This window comes from Mycteria americana, chromosome 2 (assembly GCF_035582795.1).
Source record: "Mycteria americana isolate JAX WOST 10 ecotype Jacksonville Zoo and Gardens chromosome 2, USCA_MyAme_1.0, whole genome shotgun sequence".
NCBI lineage: Eukaryota > Metazoa > Chordata > Aves > Ciconiiformes > Ciconiidae > Mycteria > Mycteria americana.
This window is the reverse complement of record NC_134366.1, coordinates 102,655,785-102,682,052: the sequence shown is the minus strand read 5'-3', so window position 1 is coordinate 102,682,052 and position 26,268 is coordinate 102,655,785. Positions and strand designations below refer to the sequence as shown.

Genomic DNA, 26,268 nt, shown 5'->3' with positions numbered 1-26,268 from the left:
AAAGATAACTTTTAATGATGATGTGATTCTCTGCAAAGAAAAATGTTTTTACTGTTCTTTTTAAAAAATTTCAAATAGAAAAATAAATTACATTTTGTATCACTTTCTCTTTAATGTGATTGAATAGGGGGATGTTTTTAATTAAGACAAAAATCTCCATGTTAATAGCCTTGATTAAAGGGGCTTTTAAATAGTTTATCTGCCTGGCTACATTCCATCCTAAAGCTCTGCAGAGGAAGATGTCTTTCATGTTGAATTTAGATGCTTATTATCCCTTTGAACTCTGCCAGTCCACTTATTTGAAATATTATTCTTCCCTTCTAGCCTGTGGAGTCAGCTCACCAAGAGATTTTGGTAATGTCACTTTCTGGGGAACTCCGCTGCCTTATTTGAACCTTGAGCTAGCAGCTGGGGGTAGTATTTCAAAGCTTGCTGTGATCTGCTGCCTCATTTCAGTGCCAGCCCTACAGCAGGGACCCGTGACATCCATGTGGTTGCATCACCTGGAACAATGAAGCCTTGATCTCATCTGTGGGCCTCGTATGACAATAACCACCGATACCTTACAAATAGCAATCTCGATTCAAGATGACATTTCCCCTGTGGTACCTCCTGAGCAGAAGTCTGAGGAAGGGGAAGGGGAGACAGGATGGGCAAGTCCCTGAAAAACTGCTGTTAGATGTGCATGTGAATAATAACTGGAAAAGAGTTTTTTTATAAAGCCTCCCAGTTTTTTCCACTGATGGCTACTGTAAATGTTGTCTTAACTCACTTCCTACTTTCTTCTATCCCATGCTGAAAGCAAGGCAGTGCACAACTGGCATCACTTTCAATGTCCTGTGGCCCTGTATACAATTGCATTCAGGAGTGCTTTTCTTTTTACTCACCTGCAATACGCTTCAGGGATCTGACAACGTCAAGTTAGGTGACCAGCTCACCTGAAGGATACACAGCTGTGCAAATACAGACCGCAGGTGCTTGCATTTGTTAGGAAACTAGCCAGCTTGCTCACCCATCACCCCAGAGAAAGTAATGAACCTGGTCAGGGCTAATGAATGATACGGTCCTCTGTGATTGAACTGCTGCTCTACCACCCAGTCAAGGAGGTTTGCGGGACTGATCCGTAAACAGGAGTTGACGTGAGCAAATGGGATTTGTTATTTCAGAGCACACAAAGCCAAAGGTTCAGTCCCCTGCACACCCCCCAAATGGTCATCATATCCACTCCTCCTGGAAAGTGGAGGAGTGAAAGCACTTGACGAATGGATCGAAATGCTCATGCTCTTGTCTACACAAGCATTACGTAGCAGAGGTTTCGATGCCCGCTTCTTATGCTAAAAGGTTATATGCTTTGCTATTTCTGTTGGCTGAGCAGCACACCTGATGAGCCGGAGCAGGCAGCCGGGTGAGCTGCTGCCTGTCATGATCACGCGCAGCCAGAGGAAGAAGGTTTCCTGCCTGCAGTAATCTAGCAGCAGGAAGGGGCGGATGGGCTTGCAGGGGAGGAACAGCCGGGACTGAAGAGGAAATTCTGGGGTAGAAGAAGGTGCTGAGGGTTTACAGAGAGCACCCAGCATCCATTCAGGCCCTCTTGCCAGACCCTTCTTGGGGTCAGGTACCTGTCAAACTCTCCCAGGATGGGAACGGTTAGAAGGAAAACAGCACAAGGAGATGAGACCTCTGATGACAGAGGACAACCAGTGAAGAAAAGGGGAAGTGATGTCAATTGTTCAAACAAGGATCAAGGAAGTACCAGAAATGTTTATTTTTGCGGTCCTGCCTACACACTTGTTAAGTTAGCACTTGTCGGCACAGCCTGTGCTGTCCATGTGAGCATCCCTCAGGCCCGTGGCCAGCTCTCCCGCTAAATGTTTTACATGCAATACCTGTAACACTGTTGCTTTGCGAAATGGGGCAGGATGACTCTCTCTGTTAAAACTATGATGCTGTGGAAGAGCTGGAAGAGCTCCTTTCTCCCAAAGCTGAAATACCAATACTGCATCTCAAGCCTACACAGGTCTCCCGGTTCCCTTATGAGAAATGCAAGACGTTACTGGGTCTCTTGTTTAACATAATTGGAAAAGTAAAGCAAATAGTCTTCTACTTAGAAATTGTGACTTTGCTTAGCTGTAGTTCTGAAGGTTAATTTCATAAGCATGAGGCCACAGCTGGAAGGAAGCCTGCAAGTTTTTAAAAGTAAGTGGCTAAATATGCTTTTGACAGTTGCCCCCAAAGTAGAGCTCAAATAGAAAAGAGAAGATAAAAATAAACATTGCTCAACCCTTTCATTCACTGCAAGCTGTCAAATGGGACAGGTGCTGTGGAAAATCTCATGTGTGATTCTGTCATTAGAAGTTGAGTCATCATGCGAGGGCAGGGAGCCAGGTGGAGGGGCTGGGGCAACTGCTGGCAACCTTAACTTCAGCACAGACTGATCTTCAGAGAAGAGCTTGTGTTTTGAGAACTTCCTTTGAACTGGGAATGAAAAGCCAAACTTTCCCATGGATAAAACTAAACAAAGTAACCAAATTCGGTTTTCTGATGCTGCTAAACTCTTTGGATAATGGCAAACAAAATAAATATGCATATAATAAGAACAGTATTATGTCATGACTTTGAGCAAAATGCTAGAATCAAACAAGAACTCTGATTCCCTAAAGAAAATAAGAAAACTGAAACCCTTTTCTTGACATTCACTGTGAAAATATTAGCAATATTGATACTTCCCTACACAAGAGTTTTGATGAGTTTCAGGGGTTTTTTTGCTTTGTGTTGTTTTAGCAAATGCGAATGCTTCTAAAAATACTCCAACCAAATGCTGAGACATTTCATAAGAAGAAGCATTGTTTACTATGGATGGAAAAAGTTGTGCTACTTTGCAAGCACTAGGGCCACACAATATTAACTCCATCCTTGAGGGGCTGCCTGGAGCTGGGACTATAACAGCATCCAGTCCCTGCCTGACAGGTACCATTTCACCTGGAGCTTGCACAATTAAATCATGGCACTCCTCAGCCAGTCCTACAGCACTAGCCATCTGGGACATCTCTCTTCAGCATGTGGCCAGGGTACAAAAGGGCTAAGGGAGTGGGCAAACTAACCTCTCTTGGGGATGTCCAGAAGAAAACTCAGATGGCAGATTTAAAGTATCTATGTCATGCAGCAAATACCAGCTTAGCTCCTTCTCCTGCATTTGGGTTCAGGGTTTGTGCATGTCTACTCATATGTAGAAAAAGGACCTCGCCCCAGCATTGCCTGAGCTTGGTAAAGCTGTCAGGTGCCAGTGCAGGAATGCTGAGACTGCCTGTGAGGAGGGGTGAGAAAGCCTCAACTTAGTGCTTTTTTGGCTCTCTGCTGCTACATGTTGGGGGTGTTGACATATGCGAATATTTTACAGCGGCAGGGAGAGGGCTCTGTGCATATGTGGGAGAACTGGCCATCAGAACAGGGGAGTCTGGCTTTTTCTTCAAGTACTAGGTTGATGTCTGGATTTTTTCCCCCGTTTTTCTTTTTCCCCATTGATGAGTACTGTTTTCAGTAAATGCTGTAACAACTGTTTTCCTGTCTCAGATTGGCATAGCAACAGCATCAGAAGAAAACTCAAAAGCATCAACTTAACGACATCCTGAAATGGCTTCAGAATTCATAATCATTTGAAGTGTAAGGGAAGTGGTTATTGTACAGCATACACCTTAGGCTGTTGGAAACCTTTCCTCCATGCACATGTTGACTGCCAAATGAAATAAGCCAGTTAAATACCTGTTCTTTAATTAGGTTTATCCTTGTAAGCATCCGTATGAAAAACATTGAAGTAACCTTAGGATATATTATGTAGCTGCACAGTAGAAACAAAAACCCATAAGTTTAGTATTATTTATTGTTGGTGTCACATAAGGATCTTAACAAGAAAATCCCAACCATTTATCAAAGCTACAATCTTTTTGGTTAGTAGAAACAAGAGACGTAACTGTGCTTAGAGAGCCTCTCTCAAGGGGGCAACTTCTCCTTTAACAACCCTCAAATATGATGTTTTTAACCCCACACTAACTGGTCTAAGTGTTTCTCAGTCTTGGCCATTACGCAATGTTTTGTTCTGTTCAGTAACACTGTGTTTCATAAAACATTCCTGCATTCTAGCATCTCTGGATAAATAAACCATGTTGAACTCTGACTTCATTGGCATTGTGAGAAGTAAACCTGACTTTGCTCATTTAAATATTAGTAACAACTTAAGTAAATTAAAATATTAAAAATTTCTCTTTTTTAACTTAGCTTACAAGCATTTCAAAACAGTATATCCAAGCTCTCCAAAGCTGCTTGCTGCTATTATGCCATTAGCAGCCCTATGGGATCTCTTCTACATCAGAGTAAATTGTTTTATGCTTAGTTCATCCCCACATCCAAGGTTCAAAGACTCTTATGCACCTCGTGGATGTTAACAAAGCCTGCAGTGAGGCTTCTGAGAGGCTTAACTCTTCTCGATTAATGTACCCCTTTGGTCCCCAAAGCCTTCAGCATAACTGACTTTCACTTGTTTTAAATGCGACCAAGAGATCAGATTATTTTAAAGTCAGCGAAGCCACTTGTGCACCTGCCTCTCTCTGCCGTCCAAGTGAGCGCAGACAGTGAATATGGACGTGCCTTTAGGTAACCACATGCAGAGAGAGAGGCTTGAGACAAAGGCCAGAATTTGTGCGGCAATTCCCCTTCAGTGCTGTGTAACTCACCCTACGGCCCGAGAAGCCTTTACCTCGCTACCGCTTGAACACAGAGAAGGCTGACTCTTGCAGCCCCACAAATCTTTTCCAGTCATTTGGGTGGGCGCCTCGCTCAGTCCGTTCCCCTAACGGCTGACGGCTCTCACAAGTTAGTCTCTATGTATTCGGTGACCGTGAGAGGCAGGGACGCGCCGGGAGGACTCCGGCTGCCTCAAGTTCCCCCAGCCTAGCTGTAAGGCTTCATCTGCCGGGCTCCAGGCTCACCGAGGGTCCCTGGGCACCGACCCCTCGGGCCCGCTCCCGCGGGCAGGCGGCGAACGCCCCGTTTCCCGCCTCGCCGCCTGGGCGCGCACCAGCTCCTCGGGGACTGGCGGTGCCGCGGTGACTTGGCGCCCCCCGGCGGCGGGCGGCTGCTATTGCAAACCTTGGAGGCCGCCGGCGGTGCCGCGGGGCTGGCGGAGCCCGGGGCGGGGACGGGGCCGTGGCAGAGGGGCAGGAGGCCCGGGCAGCGAGTGAGGACGTTTTCCCCGTCCTCAACGGAGGCGTGGGTACGAGATGTGTCCTGGGGAAACTCGCCTCTTTCTCCACCATTTCTTCTCTCTCCTCCTCTGCTCTCCTTCCCCCTTCTTCAAAAGAATAAAAGCTGTACTTGTGGCTGTAACGTAATGCGTGCTCTCATTTGGGGATGAGAGAGAGCCTGTCTTTGCAACCCAAGCCTAAAAAAGCGTGGAGGCACTGGATGTATCTGGGCAGGGCCCAGCAGGGCTGGGGGGCAGCAGGGGGGGACAGGGGTGCTCCAGCCCAAAGCCAGACTTGGAGCATGTCCCTGGAGTCTGGGGCTGCCCTTTGCCTGGGCTCCAACATCCCCAGGAGAAAGAGCAAACTCCCCTAATCCAGAAGTTTTTCCCTGGGCTGTTTGAAGCAAAGCATCTCCTCCTGTAGCGTTTACTCAGGAGGGGACAAGGCATAACCTATGGTCCCCTGTTCCTTGGCAGGAGCTGCCTCAGTTAGGACACACAGAAAGCAGCTTCACTGCAGAGGAGCAAGCCAGAATGAGCTTCTCTGCTGATTTCTCCTGCCCGCTTACGTTCACCTGGAAGATTATTATTATTATTTTATTATTATTTAGACTCAGAGTGGTCTGAGTCTGGGCTGGAGAAAGGCTGTTTTAAATGACTGTTTTCCAACAGGCAGAACTTACAAAACTTTTATCATAACTCTTCGGATGGAGTCTCATGAGGGAATAGGGTTTTCTTTTTTTTTTTTCCCCTTATTTCTGAGTTCCTAACTAATTAGGATGAAATGACATTGTCACACACGGAATTAATTGAATTCTGCCTGTACTGCTTAAACTCTTTAAAACATTCCTACCTAAATGAGCTCTTTGCTAATACGAGCTGAATTTTTCAGCTCTCTGGGCCAATCTTTGCACAATAAGTAAATGGTATTTATGCACGGGGAGGCCTCAGTGTAATGCCCTCTATTGCAAGTTCTAATAAAAGGCTGCTCTGTTTTGGCTCCTTATTAGAATAACACTATAAATAGCCTCTTTGTAACAAGGACTTTTTAAAAAATGTGAAAAGTTTTGCTCCAAAACCTCCTGGTGCACATTGTGCCACCATCTGGCAGATCTGGCTTTCAGGGTAGATTTACCTCCCAGCACTGTATTCACGCTGGGGTAGCAAAGAGTGCCAGAGAGGTAAAAAAAATGCAATCTTGGGAGAAAAGACATAAGCTGCCTGATGTAAACCAACACACACACACACAAAAAGCTGCGCAGTTTTAATATACCTTGGGAAGGGTCCATAGTGCTTATTGAAGCAAAACTCATGCTGATTTAGTGTCTAAGACTGCTGGACTTAGTCTTTAGATTGGTGTATGTTACACTTTTGGAAGAGAACTTGGAGACATTGCTTTTTTTCCTACATTAGATTAATTTTATAGAAGGAGTGCTGTTGTGAGCAGTATTGGCTGCAGAGGCACGATTGCCCTTGGAGCAAGCCCAGATACATAACTCAGTGGAGGCAGAAAAAGAAAGATTTACCAGTGCTGAGCAAAAGATGATCTAATGATCTAATGCAGTTTTTATTTGGATGATAACATATTTAGAGTTTATATTTTCTTGCCTTTCTCCAGAAGACCCGATGCAGTACCATGCCTCCAAAAAGCTCACTCATCTCTTTGTTTCATAGCTTTCAGAAATAGCACACATCTTTTTCCTCTACAGTGCTTTGGTATTTCTAAGGCGATCACTTAGTTTTTACTTTTCTTATAGGGGATATTCTTAATGAATTGGCATTTGACATTTTTTCCTTTGTCAATCGGTTTTGTACCATCATGAAAAAGCTCTGCTCGCAAGAAATTCCTAGCATACCTTCTCCCATATCTTAGTCTAAGTAACTAACACAGCAAGCATGTTTCTGTAGAGTCACAGGTAGTTAACTAGAGCATGGGATGAATGACTATTAACAAAATCAGGGTGATTTCTCAATTTCTAAAATTTGTATTGTTGTTTAATAAAGGAAAGCCCAAGAGAAATTACTGGTAGAGTAGATACATTCATCATATTGAACAAGATCGTGGTAAGGGTTTGAGAAAACTGCGTATGCATTACAAATTCTGGTTCAGGTTATTGCAGAGTTATTGCAAGAAAACTCCTGTCTCAGGAGTCATTTTGTTAGTCAGCAGTGGTGGATACATACTGATTTTTCAACACATGTCGATTGGATGGAAATAACCAGGAGCACTAAACTTGAAGGAGCTGTTCCTGAGGCATGGATATGCTGAGGAAGGAGCTGGGAAGAGACAGGGCAGTATGAACTTGACCAGCTTTAGCTTTTTGGGGGTGAATTGGGATGAGCAATAACTTATGAAGAGCTGAGTAAGGAAGTTGAGCCTTTACGAAGAGGACTATCAAATGGAGAAAACCTGCTAGATCGTGCACAGAAGCAGCAAAGCAACTGGATCGGGCAGGATCCAGCCTAACTGGCCACAGCGGTGGGGGGGGGATGACACACACTTGACACAGGTGGTCCCAAAGGAAGAGTGGGCACAAAGGATGCTTATTATTATCTGTAGCCTGCCAGCATCACTGGTCTTTCCCCACTTCTCTCTTCATTAGTCAGGTCACGCTCTTATACGGCTGGTGGTGTTTTAGCCTCTTCCCCCTGCCCCAATATGGGAGCTGCAGCCACTCCTGAATAATGCAGTTAGAGACTATGAGACAAGATTTTTTTCTGAGTATCTGTTATGTAAACTATGACTTATTCCTGAAGCTTTGATTTCTAGTCCAAATACCCCCAAACATGTAAGCCTGCAGGAGAAAGGTGTATGCTGGGTGACAACCAGAGCCAAGAGAGAATGCAGAACAAGCCTCAAGGGATGGTTGGGGATAATCCCAGTCTCCAGCTCTGGGAAGACACTTCTAGACTGAGCACTAGCACCAGAGAATTGCCCAAGCTAGGGAAACTGCTTTAATTGTGCAGGGAATTTGACTGCTGGATTCCCCTAAGGCAGGAGGTGATGATGCAAGAAGTGGTGGAAATGACCACATCTCTAATTTACCAAAAGCAAGAGGACTCCTGCAGCCAGAGGACGGCGATGCCTTCCAACCCGCCGTTCATACCTGAGGTGGCATGCCTATGTCCCATCTAAGAAAGGCGTTACCAGCATGTCCAAGCTGCGAAATATGGCATTCAGAAAGTATAGGTGTTCGAGGATTAAGGCTGCTCATGCAACTGCAGTTTGGACTCCTTCTGCTAATGCTTTCGTTGATGGCAGCCTGAATTACTTGATCCAATAAGGATCTTCCCTGCAGACCTGCTGCCGCTTGGGCAGTGCTATTAGTTGCAGTGTAGACCCTTCTGTCTGCTGAAAACTGAAGGTAGTTGCTAGTGCTCCAGCAGCCTCAATATGATGTTGCTTCCTATAAGCAACCCATTTTTGTGATAGGGACAACTTTCAGGCAAACACAAGAGGTTCCACTAAGGAAAAAAATGTGTCTGGAGTATTTTCATTTGAATTTTTTAGGATTTACTAGGAGGGAGGCACAGGCAATAGGGTCAGTCTCTTAGCCATATCTTCACCTTAGAAAGTCAGTGCAGCTCCACTGTAATCACAGACAGTTATCTTAGCTGTCAGATTTAAAATGATAGGTGTCATGTAGGTACAGGCAATACATGATAAATATCCTAAGTGTTTACTATTACTGCGAAGCCTCGCCTGTATCGCAGTGCGCTAAAGCCTGTTTCCAGGGAGGAAAAACCAGCATGCAGCTGACAGCTGTTCCCTTGCTGAGCAAATGCTTCTTCACAGGCATCACAACCCTCGGCTAGCTATTTCAAAAAGGAGACGGGGGGCCTTCACCAGAGTTGATTACTGCCAGAAAGAATAAGCTGCAGCCTTATTTTCCTGGTAGCCTGATTTAAAAGGGTTTTTCTACTGCCGTTTGTTTGTTTGTTTGTTTGTTTTCCATTGGCCTGGTAAAGTTTGCCAGGCTCAGCGAGGTGGGAAGAAGAGACTCGTTATTTTGCACTTGAGCCTGGTGTTGCTCTCCCATAGCTTTCCCCATACGCTAGTAAGGAACATGTTGAATTTGCATGTGATCAAAATTGCTTTTGCAACTTATTTTTTACTTCTCTGTGGCTGTTTCTCTATTTGGAGTGAGAAATAGCACACTGCTCCACTGGACTAAAGCATGGAGGCGTGAATTAACGTTCTCTACTCAATGCAGCTGAGCACACTCCGGTATTACAAGCAACCGCTCAGCCCAAGGGAATGAACTTATCCCTAACGCAGCCTAGGTCTTGGGCAGTCTCAGTGCCCCATCAAAAAGTAACTCAGTTCAGTTATCGATACTAAAAAAGAAAAGATTTAAATTGAGGGTTATTTTAATTTTCAGAATATTGCCGACTGCTGCGCCTTCTTCTGTGTCCCCCTCCCCCCCCCCCAATGTTTTGCTGAATTTTCTTCCAGACTCTCGGAGGAGGGAGTGTAGCCATGTATAGCAATACAAAAAATAAATTATAGTTATAACCAGAAGACGGCAATCCAAACCCAAGAAAAGAGCCACTTCAGCGAACACAGGGGACGAAAGGTCATTGTTCCTCCATCAACCCGTAGATACCACAGCACAGTGAGAATGCAAATGTATCCTTAAAGCCTAGCTGCAAGTCCAGCGTCAGTCACAAGAGCCCAAGCAAACTTTGGGGGCACAAGCTGGGCTTTCTTTCAGTTCTGCCAGGTTTTTCAGCATATTCGTACCGCTGCAGTTACGTTGCATAAAATACAAAAGCAAGAACACGCAATCAGATAGCGAACACTCACTAGCATGGGGTTTTACCTGAAACGAATGTTAAGCCACGCTGTGCCCTTCAGTCCCATCTCAGAAGTCATTAAAAATAAAAAATAAGAGGTAAGCTCGCCCAGCGATTACCGCGCAGGATTTAGCACGTCCTCTTGAAGCACATGCTGAGAGGTTTTGGCGAATCGAGGCCACGGGAGCGGCCAGGGACGACCTGGTGCTGCCCCCGAGAGCTGTGCACCGGCCCGCGGGAGAAGGCGTCCCAGCGGCGGGGCGGCTGCGGGATGGGGTGGGCTGTGGGGTGCTCCCGGCGTGGGGCTGGGGGCTGCTCCCGGCGTGGGGCTGGGGCCGTGCGGGAAGCTGGCGAGCGGGGAAGGCCGCCGCGCACCCTTCAGTAGTGGTCCCAGCAGGAGGGCTCAGTGCTGCCAGGGCTCTGCGCGGGACGGGGCTGGGGGCGACCCCGCCGCGCCCACGCACCCAGCGCCCACGCACGCCCCCGCGCCCACACCGCCCCTACCCCTTTTCGCCCAAACACCCTCCCACACCGTCCCCTCACCCACCCCCGCAGTCCCTCCGGCACCGCCCGTCACCGGGGCCGGGCCCCCCCGCCGCCTCCCCCGCTCCGCTCCGCTGCCGGCGGCGGCGCAGGAGCCCGCGGGCGGCCGCGCAGGAGGCGCGCTCGGGCCCCGCCGCCTCCCCGCCCCGCCGCCGCCATGGCGGTGCGGAGCCGCGGCGCTTGGCGGCGGCTGCTGCTGCTGCTGCTCCTGGCCGGCTCCGCCGCCAGCCCGGCGGAGGAGGGCGGCGGGCGGCGGGAGGCGGGCGGCGGGGAGCACGGCGAGGAGGCGGCGCGGCCCCACCACGACTCGTACGGCACCTTCGCCAGCGAGTTCTACGACCTGCGCTACCTCTCCGAGGAGGGTGCGGCGGCCGGGGGCAGGCGGCGGGGCCAGGCGGGGCGCGGCGGCCGGCGAGGCGAGCCCGGCGCGGGGGAGGGAGGGCCGGGCCGGGCCGGGCCGGGCCGGGCGGTTGGTGGCGGCCCGGCGGCGGGCGGGCGCGCGGGCGGCGGCGGCGGCGTTCAGCACGAAGGCCAGCGCCCGCCGCCATCTTCCGCCCGCCGCCGCCCGGGCGGCCTCCGGCCCTGCCGCTCCGGGACCGTGACCGCGGGGAGCCCCGGGTGCCCTGCCCGACGGCCGGGCCCTCCGCAGGGCTGGCGCCTCGCTCCCCGCCGGGCTGCGGCGCAGCGACAGCCCCGGGCCCGGGCACGTCCCCCAGGCGGGGGCCGGGGCAGCCCACGCCGGGCGGCAGAGGCCGGGGCCGCGGGGCCGCGGCAGGAGCCAGGGAGAGGGCCGGGGGTCCGGGCTCCGTCCCCGTCCCGCTGAGCGGGGCACCGGCGGCGGCTCGCCTTCCAAGGTGCAAAGCCTTTCATGAAAAGCTTTCCGGGCTGCTAACTTAAAAGGAGTCCCGTTTTTTGTGGTTTTCGAAGTGCCCTGTGATGTCTTCCGTGGTAAGAAATACTGTAGTCGCGTCTGTTTTTTGTGGCTTTTCTATTTTAAGTTCCAAATGGCAGAATGTTAAAACTCCAGTTTTGTGGCTAGGCTGCATTGAAAACCGGTTGTTTCATACATTTGGAAAAAAAGGATGACGTGAGAAGATGGGGTGTCCTGTGAGCAGTCTTTCAGTGATGCTCCGCTACAGGCTGCGGTGAAATTTTGCCGACTTTATCCGTTTATGCTGGGTAATTTACCCAGGCCTCTGATACAGTTAATGGAGGCTGTAATTTGCAGTTTACGGCATACTTGCTCTCTCCATTGGCATTGTCAGAAATCTAGGAAAGCAAATCAGGGCTCCCAAATGCCTGAAGTTGTGTAGGTTAAACGTTTGTGTGCAGATGCTGTAACTAACTGCAGTGTTTATTTCCTATTCAGTGAAGCGCTTTCAGAGGACTTTCTAGTTTCACAGCTCACACTTTGGTTTTCAGTTGGCTAAGTAAAAGAACATCCTTATTAAACTACCTGCGTTCATGCAACAGACACAAACTTCTACAGGCCAAACCGGAAAAGGTCTGTTTGCAAATGTTCACACTTTCTCTTTGGTGTACTGTAGTACAGCAGGCAGGGGATTGCTTGGAGGCATAACTCTCATTGTCCAGCTCTTCTGGGTCTTCCTTCACAAGTGATTGCAGGCCATAACTGCAGGCAATTCCCTGTTTTGATAGTCTCTTACCTTTTATTGCAATGCCTGTCTTATTTTACTTCTTAATGGAGGATATATTATAAGGTCCTTTCAGTATCCATTCCTACAGCTCTGAATCTGGTGCCCTGCATTTATACTTAATGCTGTCATTTATAGCTAAGGAGTCAGATTTAGTTCCCTTACAGATTTCCTGAGAGGACTAAGAGTGCACAAAGAGATAGCCGAGTGGAGATCCCTAATTGTTAGTTGACTGCATTACTCCGTGTTCCTGCTGCCTTAAGTTAACTTTTGCCCTCAGTGTAGCAAAGCCATGCTCCGGCATCCTTCTCCCTTCTTGACGAATCTAGGAAACCTGACAAAATTTTTGTTTTCAGTTACCAGTGTTACTTTGGTACCTGGACACAGGACTGTCTGAGCAAGGGATTGGGTATGTGACAAAGTAGTCCCTCATCTGAACAGCCCAGTTATAAGCAGACAAAGTAAATGTTATTGGAACCGTTTCTGTTTAGTATTATTGCTTTTTATTCCTTGTATTTTAACTAGTAATTATTTATTCTGATTATACAGGTTACCCTTTCCCTACTGCTCCTCCTGTGGATCCGTTTGCAAAAATCAGAGTGGATGACTGTGGAAAAACCAAGGGATGCTTCAGGTCAGTCTGAGATAAGAGTGCAGATACCTTTACGTTTGCAAATGCTGACTGACTGGAGACTTTGGTAAATGTTCCATATTCATTTTAATAAATGTTTATTATTTAGGAACATACTTTGTAGTTATGGACTATATTATTTGAGGAAACTAGATTATTTAAGGATATATGTCATAGTTATGGACCTACAGTTATTTCATGTTTCTTGTCTTTTCATGAAGCACTTACAAAACTAGGGCTAGGAAGGTCAACAGAGTAATACTGTGTCTAATTAATTGCTTGCCATACTTTTTCAATACTATACTTCTTACACTAAGAGAGTAATAATTGCAAACACTTAATTAATGGCACTTTGTGTATAGCATCATATAATATGTTTTACTGCCATTAAACCAAAATGCATTCTTTTAGTTTTTTCTTGCAGAAACGTAATTAAGTTCCATAGCAGGAAATTGCAAGGAAAAGTTACATATATTTCCAATTCCATCTAGGTACGGTAAACCTGGATGCAATGCAGAGACTTGTGACTACTTTCTAAGTTACCGTAGAATAGGAGCTGATGTTGAATTTGAGTTGAGTGCTGATACTGATGGCTGGGTGGCGGTGGGATTTTCCTCAGACAAGAAAATGGTAAGACATGTACAGTTCTTCATGTTGACAGTGTGCACACTTTTACATGCTAGGATATAAATGGTTTATATTTGATCTGTCAGAAACAGAGCATATAAGGAAAAACTAACTTGCTAAAAACAAAGCACCATTTGGTGGCCACCCTCAGAGCAGAAGCCAGGCCGACTGCCTCATCCTTCCTAACATGTCCTTTCCCTTTCTCTGAGAATTACAACAGTATTTTGGTTCAGCTCTGAATGTCTGAATGTTATTAGCTTTTTGTCTTTTTATTAGAAAAGCCCTCAGGGATAAGCCTATTCACATGGAAATGTCCTGTCGTGCTTTATGTCAGTGTTAGTTGGACAAAAGGCACATCAGAAACTAAATAGCAAATAATTTTATTCTTCAGTAAATCAGCTGACTTTCAACGATATAAATATGGCTTTCACTGATAAACTTTGGAAATCTTTTTGTTTCTTTCATACCTGTGTGTTGTTCCAGGGAAGCCACAAATGTGTGACAAAATGACTCCTAGTAATTTAAACGTACATAACCTAGAAAGCAGTCTTGTTAAATGTCTTCTTCTATCTCTCCTGGATTTTATTTGGTTTGTTTTTATGCTTATTCCTGTACTTCCTTTTTCATTCAAAAGCTTCACTTTTCCTTGTGTTTCAATAAGCAAAACAGGAGCGTGTACTATGCAAACTTTAAAAAAACCTGAGCAATAGACGACATGCAAAGATGTTTTGTCTGTGATCCTTGGTAAAATGTTTAGGATTAAAATGCAGTTCATAATGTAGGTGTTCGTATACAGAAACACTCCTGAGTATATAAAACAATACGGAGCCTGTGTCCTAAATCACAAGTCAGAGGACAGGACTGTTTCTTGTACAGTTGTAAGCAGTAGTATGAAAAAATACAGAATTTAGATGTCCTGGGCTAGGAAGACTCGCAGTGACTTAATGTTTTTATCAGGCCCAAAATGAGAAATAGAAAGAAAATGTGAGGGCAGGTGCTTTTCAGTCATTACTATATATTTTTTAATATGACTCTGTAAATAAACACAATAAGGATAGAAGTCTTTTGTGTCATAGAGAACAGTTCACGTCACAAGAAACATTTCATGTTTTTAACGTTGTGAGGAACAGTTTTACAGCCAAATTTTGGGAAGAGTTTAGACGCCTGGAAATGCAAGTACTCAAGAGGGTTTTCAAAGCAGCTCAGCATGTTTAAGCATTTGGCCCCAAGCTGTCAGAGATCCTGTTACCAGTTTGTAACTCTGATATACCTGCAGTAGATCCCAGGGTCCCACCACCTGCACCTCATCAGCCCCTTGGAAAGCAGGCGTTACCTTTCATCCCAGGCACACCAAGCAGCATGTTGGTCTCAGCTTCTGGTAAGAAGAATAAAGTAAGTGTAAAGTAAAAGATTTTGCTTCCAGATTTGCTGCATATGTCATCTAATGCCCATCAGTCAGCTGGACTAAACCAGCTAGCATCTGTCTTTCTCTCTTGTTCCCCTGCTGACTTCATCCTTTTTCATAACTTCCAGGATGTTTTGGTGTCCTAGGATAGGGAGGCGGTAATGGTAAAATGACTCTGGGTCTCACAGCTTGGCTGTGAGAAGTGGGCTGTGCCTTGGAGGCCCTAATCAAAATGTTGTAGCCTGGATAGCTACAGAAGTTCAGAAAAAAACCCTATTTTGCATACTCGATAGTTTTTTTTTAAAGTCCTTGACCTATTTCTTTGTCTCAAATAACACTACGCTTTTCCACTTGCAGGCTTTTGTGTCTAGGTAGGATTTTGTAATGTTCTATTAATCGAAATTCAGAAGGCTTTTTTCTTTCCTTTTTAATTTTTTATGTGAAAACAGCTTTATTTTTGCCTCTTTGTACTTAAGAACGAGAGATTTGTGCTCAGATGTATGAAAATTAATCTTGGAAAATAAGTTATGGAGAGCAAGGATAGGCTCAAGACAGAAGCTGGAAAGGTTGCCTGCAGCAGCACTGAGGTGCAGAAACTGTTCAAGCATGTGTTTTATGTAGTTGTCCCCTTTTTCCCTCACTTTCAGCACATCTTTTACAAATCCACGTAGCAATATTCCCAGAGAGCTGAACTGCACCTTTTTCTCTCCTTTCCCTATAACAAAGAACTCAGAGGTGATCACGCTAGCAAGCATTGTGTCTATCTCAGCATGACATATCAGAAAGATTAGTATTGGAGAAGTAGGACCTGTATTTAATATGGCCCCGATACCTGTGGCAGTGGTATTCAGTAAAATGCCATTCATCCAACTTGCACAGTGTTTTAATGGTTCCAGATATTAAGGCTTCTATGAGATAGTACTCCTAAAATTAATGCTAATCCAAGTGATGCAGTGCTCTACCACTTCGGCAGTGACCTTGCGTAACTCTTCTAGCAACTGGTTTAATATTTCTGTGAATGACCTCTACAAACAATTGTCTTATACTTCCTTCTGTCTGTTGTTTCTTTGCTTGATTGTAATGCTTGGTGGCTGTTTATGCTACATGAAGAAGCACATATTGATTATCCTTTTCTTGTTTCTTATGGTGTTCTGTATTCTGTTACTGCGTGCTGAATATTTTTCATTTTCTCTTAAGAGATATAAGAAGTGATGTTCCCTTAAGTGAACATGAGAAGAGATTAGGAAAAACAGACTGGAATTTATCGTATTATTTGCCCAGACTTAGTAGATTCATCTCCTCTATTTTACCAAATTTTATTGGATTTCTGTCCATGATTTGATGCAGTGGATTTTGCACACATCAAGGATTCAAGGCCGCCAGTTTTTATGAAGTAGGATCCCAGAACTTCACAAATTACAAAAGAAAACAGCCTTCCTCTGATCAATTAATTGTGTTATGTCAGGGTGATAGCATGTCTTACAAATATGTTATATATGTTAGGTAAAATAACTCTTAGAAAGATCCAAAAGAGAATTCAGAGATAGTAAGGTAAGTAAATGTTACTATCCACTTTGTGCTGTTCAATCTGATTAAAGACACATAGTTACGGAAACAAATTTTTGTTTATATGTAACTTAGAAAGAAGGAATGAGAGCCGCAGGTCTTGATCAGTTTTTAATAGTTAAAATTATATACATAAATGAGGAAATGTTTTGTGACACTTTTGTTTTCCTTCTACCAACATGTTTTTACCGTGTAGGGAGGAGATGATGTCATGGCTTGTGTTCATGATGATAACGGAAGAGTCCGAATACAGCACTTCTATAATGTCGGTCAGTGGGCTAAAGAAATCCAGAGAAATCCTGCTAGAGATGAAGAAGGAGTTTTTGAAAACAATCGTGTAACGTGTCGATTCAAGCGTCCTGTGTATGTTCCCAGAGAGGAAACCATCGTAGATCTGCACTTGAGTTGGTACTATCTGTTTGCTTGGGGTCCAGCTATTCAGGGTAAGTTGTTTTCCATGCTTGTGACAGAACTGGGGTGCCAAAATTGATAAATGCCTTTCAATTACAATATTCTTACTAGACCCCCTTTTTTTAAATTAACTAAAATTCTGGCAGCGTGAGGCTTAAAACACATAAAAAGGAAGACAAAATAAATAATAATCCTACCTGTCGTGTTTTCTTCACTATGTAGTTATTATCCCCACTCCCCAAAGATAAATTTAGGTAAGAATAATTCATAACTAGAAGTTCTGAATTCCTTTGAAGGATGTTTATTGTTTACTTGAATTTCATTTGTTTTATTGAGAAGTTTAATTTCAGAAAGCCGAGAAATGACCCTACTCACTGACAGTGTAATATTGCATGATCCTGTAGATTTGAAAATTACTTGGCTTTCTACCTGTTTCTTTGGTAGAGTTATAGAAAAAAATGCATCTGATGTTATTTCTTTCTGCCCTTACCTATTAAAGGTTCTATAACTCGTCATGATATAGACTCACCACCCGTATCAGAGCGTGTTGTCAGTATTTACAAGTATGAAGATATTTTCATGCCATCGGCTGCCTATCAGACCTTCTCTTCTCCATTCTGCTTGCTCCTCATTGTTGCACTGACCTTCTATTTATTGATGGGAACCCCGTGACCGGTGGAAGATAGCAAGAATTTGTCAGTGGAAGTTTCTCAGGATGGACTGCTATACGGATGGACGATGCATTTTTTCTATTGGAATTTATATCACACCACTATCATCATCTAGCTGCTTTTGAACATAGTTAGCTTCTCAGAAGAATGAAATAACCATCTCCTTTGAGTGGCAGAGTGGTGACAAATCATTTAAGAATAATCAGTGAACACATAGGAGAATATTTTCAGTGTTGTGACTACTTGCTTAAAGAAAAAGAGACTTTTGTAAAATCAATGTGTGTGCGTGCATATGTGTGTGTGTGTGTTTGGGAGGGGTGTCTGTATGTGTGTTTAGGCAAATTTAGGACATCTTATCAAATGACAAAATTGCCTTCCAAATTGCTCCCAAAAAGCAAATTTGGGAAAACATTATAATGCTGTTTGGTAGTTCTGGTGCAGAAAGCACAACTCTAAGTGCAGTTTCTGAACTTAAGATCAGGATACTGACACAGCAGTATAAAACCTGCCCTCCAGTAATGGACAGTTCTCCCAGTTTTTTTTATATTTATCAAGGTTTACTTGCTCCGGTACTTTCCAAAACTAAACTTGCATAATCAAGCATTAACATGATTTTTTCAATGGAAAAGAGGTGATGAATGTCTTTATAACAACAGTGTTTCAACACCCTTCTTGAAAGAAATGGCTACTTCTTCTGTGAGTGAGATATAAAGTTATTTAAACAAGGGGAAGGGAGAATACAGTAATGTAAATTCTCCATACACAGGAAAAACAGATGTAAAACAGAGAGAATATAGAAGTTCCCAACAAGCCATAGGACATCCTCCCAATAGATTAAATCAATTTTTTTTCTCTTTTTGTGAAAAACCAGTAATATTGCTGACAAGTAAATATGTTTTTAAGCAGTTGTGTAGTAGTATGAAGTAATCTGTTTTTCCATGTTGTATGCCTGTATATCCCGTTTGTGTTAAAGATGAATATGGGCAGCTGGTGTTAACTTACAAAGAAATGGAAATATAATTGAGATTATTTGTAAGGAAAGGTAGGGATTAATAAGAAGAGCAGTATCTTTAGTTTCATCAAACCATTGCTAAAATGTAGTTACTGTGGAAAAAGATGAGCTAAAGAGGAAATACATTAGATTTTTTTTATCACCAATAAATATTACAAGGTGATAAATATTACCAAAATGGACAGTGTCAAAAGATATTTATGAGCCACAGAATATTATGAAAAACTTCGATTTCTTGTGGAGAATTTCTGTTCTTCACATAATAGGAGGTGTATGACATATACATGTAGTAGTCAAATGTGCTTAGATAAGGTTGCTCATTCACTTCCTAACTTGCATTAAAATTCTATTTAAATAGAATTAAAATCTGAATTGTGCCAAAGTTCTATCTAATGTGGTACACTTGAGGACTCTGTAACATAGGATCTGGTAAAGTATGTGATGGACCTCATTTCTATTTTCATTGCTGCATAGAGTAAAAAGATTAACTAGCTTTGCTGGGTTTGCATCATTATTCACAGACTGAAGTTTGTAGACTAATTTTTTTTAGGCTCAGCATTCTTCAAATTTATGCTTAAAGTATATGAATTAGGTTTGAAGAGGAGTTTATCTCCATCACAAACATTTTATCCCTATTTCAAAAGAGAGATTGCTTAATTATATATATTTTCATTGATGTCTTTAAGAATTTGTTCACTTAAAATCACTGGACTAGAGTTCAGGAGAGGGAAGAGAAATTCACAATGAACTGAGCTTTAGAAGTGCATATAGTAGCTTTATTTAGTATAAATTACTTCTCTCAAGTTGGATAACCTACTCATCATCTGATGAAGTACATAGTGGAGACCACCTAATAAGGAAGGTCTGCTTTGTGCCATGATGGCTGTAAAATTTAGCCTTCAGATTGGCTGAAGCAGAGAGCTGAAGCCTTGGATAACGAGTTTTATATTCAGCAACCAGGTGAAGTGAAGAAATAATTAGGGGAAATTCTTTCTCCTTTGTGCTAATTTGTAGGCATCTGAGATAGTGCAGTTCCTTCTCTGAGATCACAGCTATTTAAAGTAGCATCAGGGTTGCTTTAGTTTATGGCTGTGTATGTACTGTTTTAGTTTCAGGTATTTACCTGATTACCCACTAAAGGGCTAATCTAATAAGTGAAAGGTACTGAAGTAGGATAGAAACCCATTTTGGCTCCTCATTTCTTTTTTAATACACTGCTGGATTTAGGATAGTCTGGCTGGACGCAGGCACAGAGGTATGATAAAGATGACGATAATAATACCAAGGTGAATGTGCAACTCCCGTAGAGCGGCTTTCCACTTACATGGAGTCAGACGTGGTTTAAAGTTCAGGCTCTAAAGCAACAGCAAATCCAGAGCAGAGGCAGAGCTGCTTAACAATATGTCTGCTGCAAAGTATAAACTGCTTCAGCTGTACCCATGTTCTCAATTAGGGTTAAAAATACATTTTTTTTTTCCTTTTTCAGTTTACTTGTCAGTGTGCTGTCTGGTGTTTTTGTCATCATATTTTTCTCTTGTTGACGTATTAGCAGAAATGTGCACTTCTATAAAAACTTTCACCCAAGCTTCAAAGTACTTAATCAGCACTAATTAAGTGTTTCTAATCAAGTGGGAGGAAATAAAAGGCCAGAACAAGCAGCAAAGCAATCTATTCTTTGGCATTTCAACTGATGGTTGAGTTTAGCACTGAGTTTGTCTGAGAGTTGCTCTTCAGAGTGGGAAAAGCAGGAATATGAGATTCAAGTTGACAAACAAAGAAGGTAACAAGTGTTTAGAAATTACTAGTTGGGAAGAAATCTATGAGAAGAAAAAGGTTGTAAGAGAAATGGAAAGGCTTTAACTCGGTGGTATTTAACTTTGTGCGATACTTGGTAAGTCTTAACATTTGAATGGGCATAGTAACTTGTCATGAAAGGTATTTTGGTTTTCATGTGTTTTGTTTTTCTTTTCCTTTTTAATATTGAAAAGCAGGATTGATCCCTGTTATGCAAAGTTACTACAAAGTAGCTTTCTTCAAAGTAATTTTTAAGTGACTATGGTATTTCAAAGATCTTTTTGGATTTTTTGAATTAATGGGTACCAACACAAACTAGAGGAAAAGGCCTCCTTTGGACAAGGAGGCAGACGTTTCTTTCTCTAAATTAAATAATTTTTAGTTTCTTTATCGTGACTACTAGCAAGCAGCTGTTAAAGAATACATTTCTAAAGTGCTTTTGTTTTGAGAATTACTTGCTGTGGGGTGACCTAATACAGAGGCATAGAGTTTAGATAGTGCATGTTTAGAGTATGGTGTCCTTTGGAAATTTAACTTTGATTATTAATTAGAAAGATAGGACTGGCAAAGACCATAAGGCATTAATTAATGTCCTTGAATATGTTCTTTCCATGCAAAACAAAATTCAGTTGTGACCATTGCTTGTTACATGAACCATGTTACAACCCTCTGCTCACTCTGTCCATCTTATCTAGAATGTTTTATACTTAAAGTTTGTAAGTTAGTTGAAAGAGAAATTAGCTGCTTCTATTTGTGGCAGTGCTTATTGCAAAGGGACCTTGTTTTTTGACTGTAGTGTCTGACTGGTACCCTGCTACAAATAATAAGCTAGGCCTGAAATGACATTAATAATAAGTAGGAAAGAGAGAAAAATAAGTGGAGAGAATAGACTTTCAGAAAGTCCTTCTTTTCTTTGCTGGAATCAAATAGCTATGTATATTTTTATGTATAGGTGAGATACTCCTAGATGCTAATTGATTCCCCCCCAAAAGAGCCTAGCTGATTTGATGATGCCATTCGATATGGGGTGAAGCTTTCTTCAAAATTCTATTATTATAAGGGAAATACTCTGGTTTTGAAAGAGAACATATTGATGAGAAAAGTTGGAAATCCCTCTGTGGCCTTCTTGATTGGTTTTGCAATACTTGGATAGCAAGAAAATAAACACTTGTGGACTCCCTAATCTGAGGAAACCTCCAGACGGGGTTAAAAGTTGTCAAAGCTGTGTTTGGCACTGACTTTTCCAGCCTTCAACAGGGGGATTAGAGAATGACTGGAGTGTGGTGTACATCAGCAAACCCAGGCAGCGGTTTTGAAGCTTGCCTAGGGCACCATATCCTGGGTCTGATCCAAGAAGAGCCCTGCAACTGCCTCCATGTACTCAATGGCTACTGAGAAATGGAAATAACAAACAGCACGACCCATCCTACAGCAAATCCCTTAAATATGTGTTATCTTCTTTTGCCAAACTGTGGTGTCCTTACTGTGAGTGTTAATGTCTAATCTTCCTCTGAAAAGTACTATGCTCCTTGTCACTAGCCTATGTCCTGTCCCCGTTTCCACAGATGCCTTATGGTATTTAGCGAGATGATCCTGAGAAGTCTTAGCCCAGCTGTGAAGAGGAGTTAGTGGGTAAGGAGGACTGATACACAGCTGTCTTCATGATTATCCAGGTCACAGTTAGAAATCTGTCATTGATGATACTGTAGTTATCTGTAAGTAAATGACTGCTGTAAGTTTAAGGGAAGATGCAGGTATCCCTATTTTTTTTTTGTCTGTCTTCTCCTTACTTTCCCATCCATCCCGTGCATCAGACATTTACAAAGCAGCAAATTATTTTCCTTTTAGAGAACAGACCTCCTATCTGGCCTTTCCAATCTCTTCTGGGGCCACTGGAAGTCTGCACCATGCTGTACTCTAGAGGCAGAATTAAAGCTTATATGCAAACTTTATAACTTTTAGTAGCATTTAAATTGCATTTTGCGATGCCTTTGTTTGCCACACTGATATGTAGCAGGTGTACTTTTTTCCTTTTTTTTTTTAATATTTCCAAGTAGTTTCCCTAAGGAAGAGTACTTGGTAATAGAAGTTTCCTTCTCCTAAAGCTATCTCATGCAATTACAGAATTACGAAAGGTCTAATATCATTCATTTTCAGAGATAACTATTGTGAGAGTGCTAATATTTTATATGAAGTATAACTTGGTATAGAGCCTTAGATTTATGCTAGAAGTGGAAACTGGTTAAATATTACAGTTGTTTCGGTGCTTCATGGAGCTGTGTATGTGCATAACTTGCATGAATTGGCATCCTCCACTTCAACCCTGACTCCACAACGTGTAATGAACGGATGAAGCAGTCTGCTTGAATGCTATACAGTGAGGCATAGGTGACCTCAAACAGTTTCGGATAGAACAGTGAAGAGACTGGTAGTAAGGCTGAATGACAAGGAAGGGCTAGTGGTTTTGGCATACTTCCTATTTTTGCATGAGTTTACATGTGGCAGAGCATGTCTGGTACTCTTAATCACAAGCAAATACCATTTGATGTGAATAGAAGGAACAGAGTCCGACTTTAATGAGAATTTAGCTTTTATGCAGGCCCTAGCTGCGTAAGGGCTGATGTGGGCACAAGGTCAGACTGTGCCTCAAGATGCGTACTCCCATGAAACTCCAAGGTAAGAGCTAGAGGCTTGATCTTGCCTTTGGAGGTATGAAAACCTGTCAAGACTCCGTAGGCAGCAGTGACAGTCAGCTGCTGTGTGTGTATGTACCTGCTTGCTGGCCATTTCACAAACTACTGCTGCAGCAGTTGGAGTATCAAAAGATGGAGGCTCTACATCTTTTCTTAAGAGCTTTCATTGTACATTGTCTATTTCCCTACTTAAAATGTCATTATCAGTATTTCTGTAGTGGTGTGTTAGGGCCTAATGCAGCTCTCCCACAGCTTGCATAGCACAGATACAGATCTAACTGGAAGGTTTTAAAGAAAATCTCAATTTCCTGAGTAGAAAAATTAATATTTTTTTTTTACCATATGTCAACATTTCACCACATCTTTTTTTTTTTCTTATCTAGTTATTTTTGTGCAATTTATATGTTGAGGTATCTGGTTTTTGCAGATACGGAGTAAGATCTAGGTAAACCTTTTTCTAAACCTGTTTTATTAGTATGAAATAATCACTTAGGTAACTTCCACTTTGTTTTTTTGATTTTGACAGTGGGTTTGGTAAAATTATGTATCTTTAACTTGGTTATTTAACTTATCTAATTTGGGCTCAGATAGTGAGGCAAACCAGTGTAACTTCAAAATGTCAAGGAGGACGTATGCAGCTTGTGGAGTTGAAAGGTGTGAAAAAGCAGACTTAAAAGACATTACTTGCTTTGAAAAATCTGTGATTTGAGTTGGAAATAGCAATGAATCTGCCATAAGGAAAGGGACAGATTTTTTTTTTCTTGGATTACTAAGTAGTTTGAGTTGCGCTCATAGAATCATAGAATATCTCAAGTTGGAAGGGACCCATAGGGATCATCGAGTCCGATTCCCTGCTCCTTGCAGGACTACCTAATACTAAACGATATGACTAAGTGTCATCCGGATGCTCCTTGAGCTCTAACAGGCTTGATGCCATGACCACTTGATGCCATGACCACTTGATGCCATGACCACTTGATGCCATGACCACTGTTCCAGTGACTGACCACCCTCTCCGTGAAGAACCTTTCCCCAGTGTCCAATCTGAACTTCCCCTGATGCAGCTTCATAGTCATTCACGACTGTTGCTTTTGCCCTACTTCTGCGTTTCTTATCTAAGTAGGAATGTTATTTCAAAGCGACGTGAGGTTGGAATAAGTGCAGGACTTCACAGCCCATATTTTAGAACAGCTGCTGTTCTGTATAGGCTAGTTTTGATCTGCAATTAGAGGCTGTTTAGGAATGTCCTTACAAGGTGAAGTTTTATATGGCCCTCTTTACAGAAAGTTTCTGTAAAGATGATGTGCTCTTTATAGACTAGAGCATTATAGAATTACCTGGTAGCAGTACTTTTCTGAGCTGTTTCTAAATGATACTTACTCAAATTCATGTTTACATTTTAAAGAAGTAATTGGATTTTTCAAAAGTGCTGAGCAGCTGCAAATCTTCTGTGGCTCCAATGCCTACTCAGGGCAGTGAACACTTTATGGCAACTAGTGATTGCAACATGTTGCCTAATTTAGTTTCACATCTCTCTCTCGAGCTTGACATCATTCAGTTCAATTTCATAAGACGGTATGAGTACAAGACTAAATAAAGGAACAATTCACTTAGGTTGTGTTCCAAGGAATAAAAATATTCCTGCTGATTTTTCACAACAATGATCTGCAAAGTTTAGATTAATGAAAAATATTCTTCCGAGAATTAATATTTAGGCAATGTAAATTTGCTGAAGGTATTTTTGTGTGTGTGTAACTCTGAGAAACTATATGAGAAAGTTTAAAAACAAAAGGGTAGACTCTGCTTTAGAGATAAAAGACGACAAAACACAGAATCCTACATGTTCCCTGACTCCTAGCTGATTTTTTGGGGTACAGAGTGATCCAGAAGAATATTTAGAAACCTGAGATGTTACCTGCTAGGGTATTATGTTTGCAGTTTTTACATAATAACCTTGTCACCTTCTTTGGTACAAAAATTAGCCTCACATTAGTGTTTTTTACAGTATTATTTACATTTTTTTTCCAAACAAGATGAAATGAGGATAAGTTCAGTAAGTCAAGAAAATATTGTCATATAGAGTATTAGGATAATAGGAAAGGAAGCACAGATGCCATATTTAAATCTAGGAGGAAAAAATCTTATTAAAGGACAAAATATGATATCTGTTTCTGAAATATGGGACTGCTCACATATACAGCAATGATTTCTTTTTCAGTTTTTCACAGTTGGTGATATGAAACCAGTGATAAAAATTGAAACAGAAAAAATTACCACAACAGATTTTCTCTAAAGCTGGAAGTATCATTCAAGTCTTGACATGGATAGTTAAAGATGAAATTCCAAACCTATTAACTAATGAGAAAAATGAAATGGTGGGACCCTGATATTTGTGTATAGTGTCCCCAGCCTTTATTTAGGCAGATACATTTTGTTAGCATTTTTGAAGCATCACGAGTTTAGGTTAAAACAGATGCCTGGTATGCCTTGGTATTTCTGATTAATATATCCTGAGATCTGGTTTGCTTTAACCTCTTTGCAAGTATGCAGGCTGTCGTAACTATGTTAACTCTTGCCACTTTTATGTATTACATGAAGTGTAATGGTTGAACCTGAAATGTCATCTCTACCTTTTTACTTTCTTCAGCGTTCTCAAGACTAATACATAGATAAAACTTACAAATAAGCAACTTGTAACTATAGTGCTAAGCAGTGTTCTGCATTCTTTATGCCAGGCTCTTGTTCTGTATGCCAATACCCAGCATCCATGTGAAGTCAATGAGTACTTGGTCGGGTAGGAGTGCAGAACTGGGGTTTTGTAGTCCAGAAGTAATCATCAAACTTCTTTGTATTATGTACTAGTATTTTTCAGAAGAATAACGCTGAATGAATACATAATGAAATTAGTGACCTACAGGACCTCTTTACAATCAGTGCATGCCCTAAATATTGCTTTGTGACATCTGTTTTATACTAAATGTTGGTGTTCAAGTGAGCCTTGTTAGCTATTTGACAATTACAGACAACAATATTTATAAACCTGTTATAATAAATGCCTTTTTAGTCTAAGAAAATGTGTGGTATGGCATTTATAAAAGGGGAAAAAAAGGTCTCTGTGAGGCTAAAGAAGCTTCTGCTGCTGCCCTGTGTTAACAATTCCTTCCTGTGCCATGGGCTTGAATTTATTACCCTGACTAATTCCATTTAAGCCAGTGAGGCTGGTCACA

General features: G+C 42.4%; 1 protein-coding gene across 1 annotated transcript; it reads left to right on the top strand.

Annotated features, from left to right (window-relative positions):
- The first annotated feature begins 10,733 nt into the window (after positions 1–10,733).
- FRRS1L (ferric chelate reductase 1 like) lies at positions 10,734–17,841 on the top strand. The gene is made up of 5 exons (XM_075495661.1): positions 10,734–10,938; positions 12,781–12,865; positions 13,354–13,492; positions 16,657–16,903; positions 17,371–17,841. Exons 1-5 carry the CDS (start codon positions 10,734–10,736, stop codon positions 17,541–17,543), a joined length of 849 nt encoding a protein of 282 aa, XP_075351776.1. The 3' UTR covers positions 17,544–17,841.
- Positions 17,842–26,268: the final 8,427 nt, after the last annotated feature.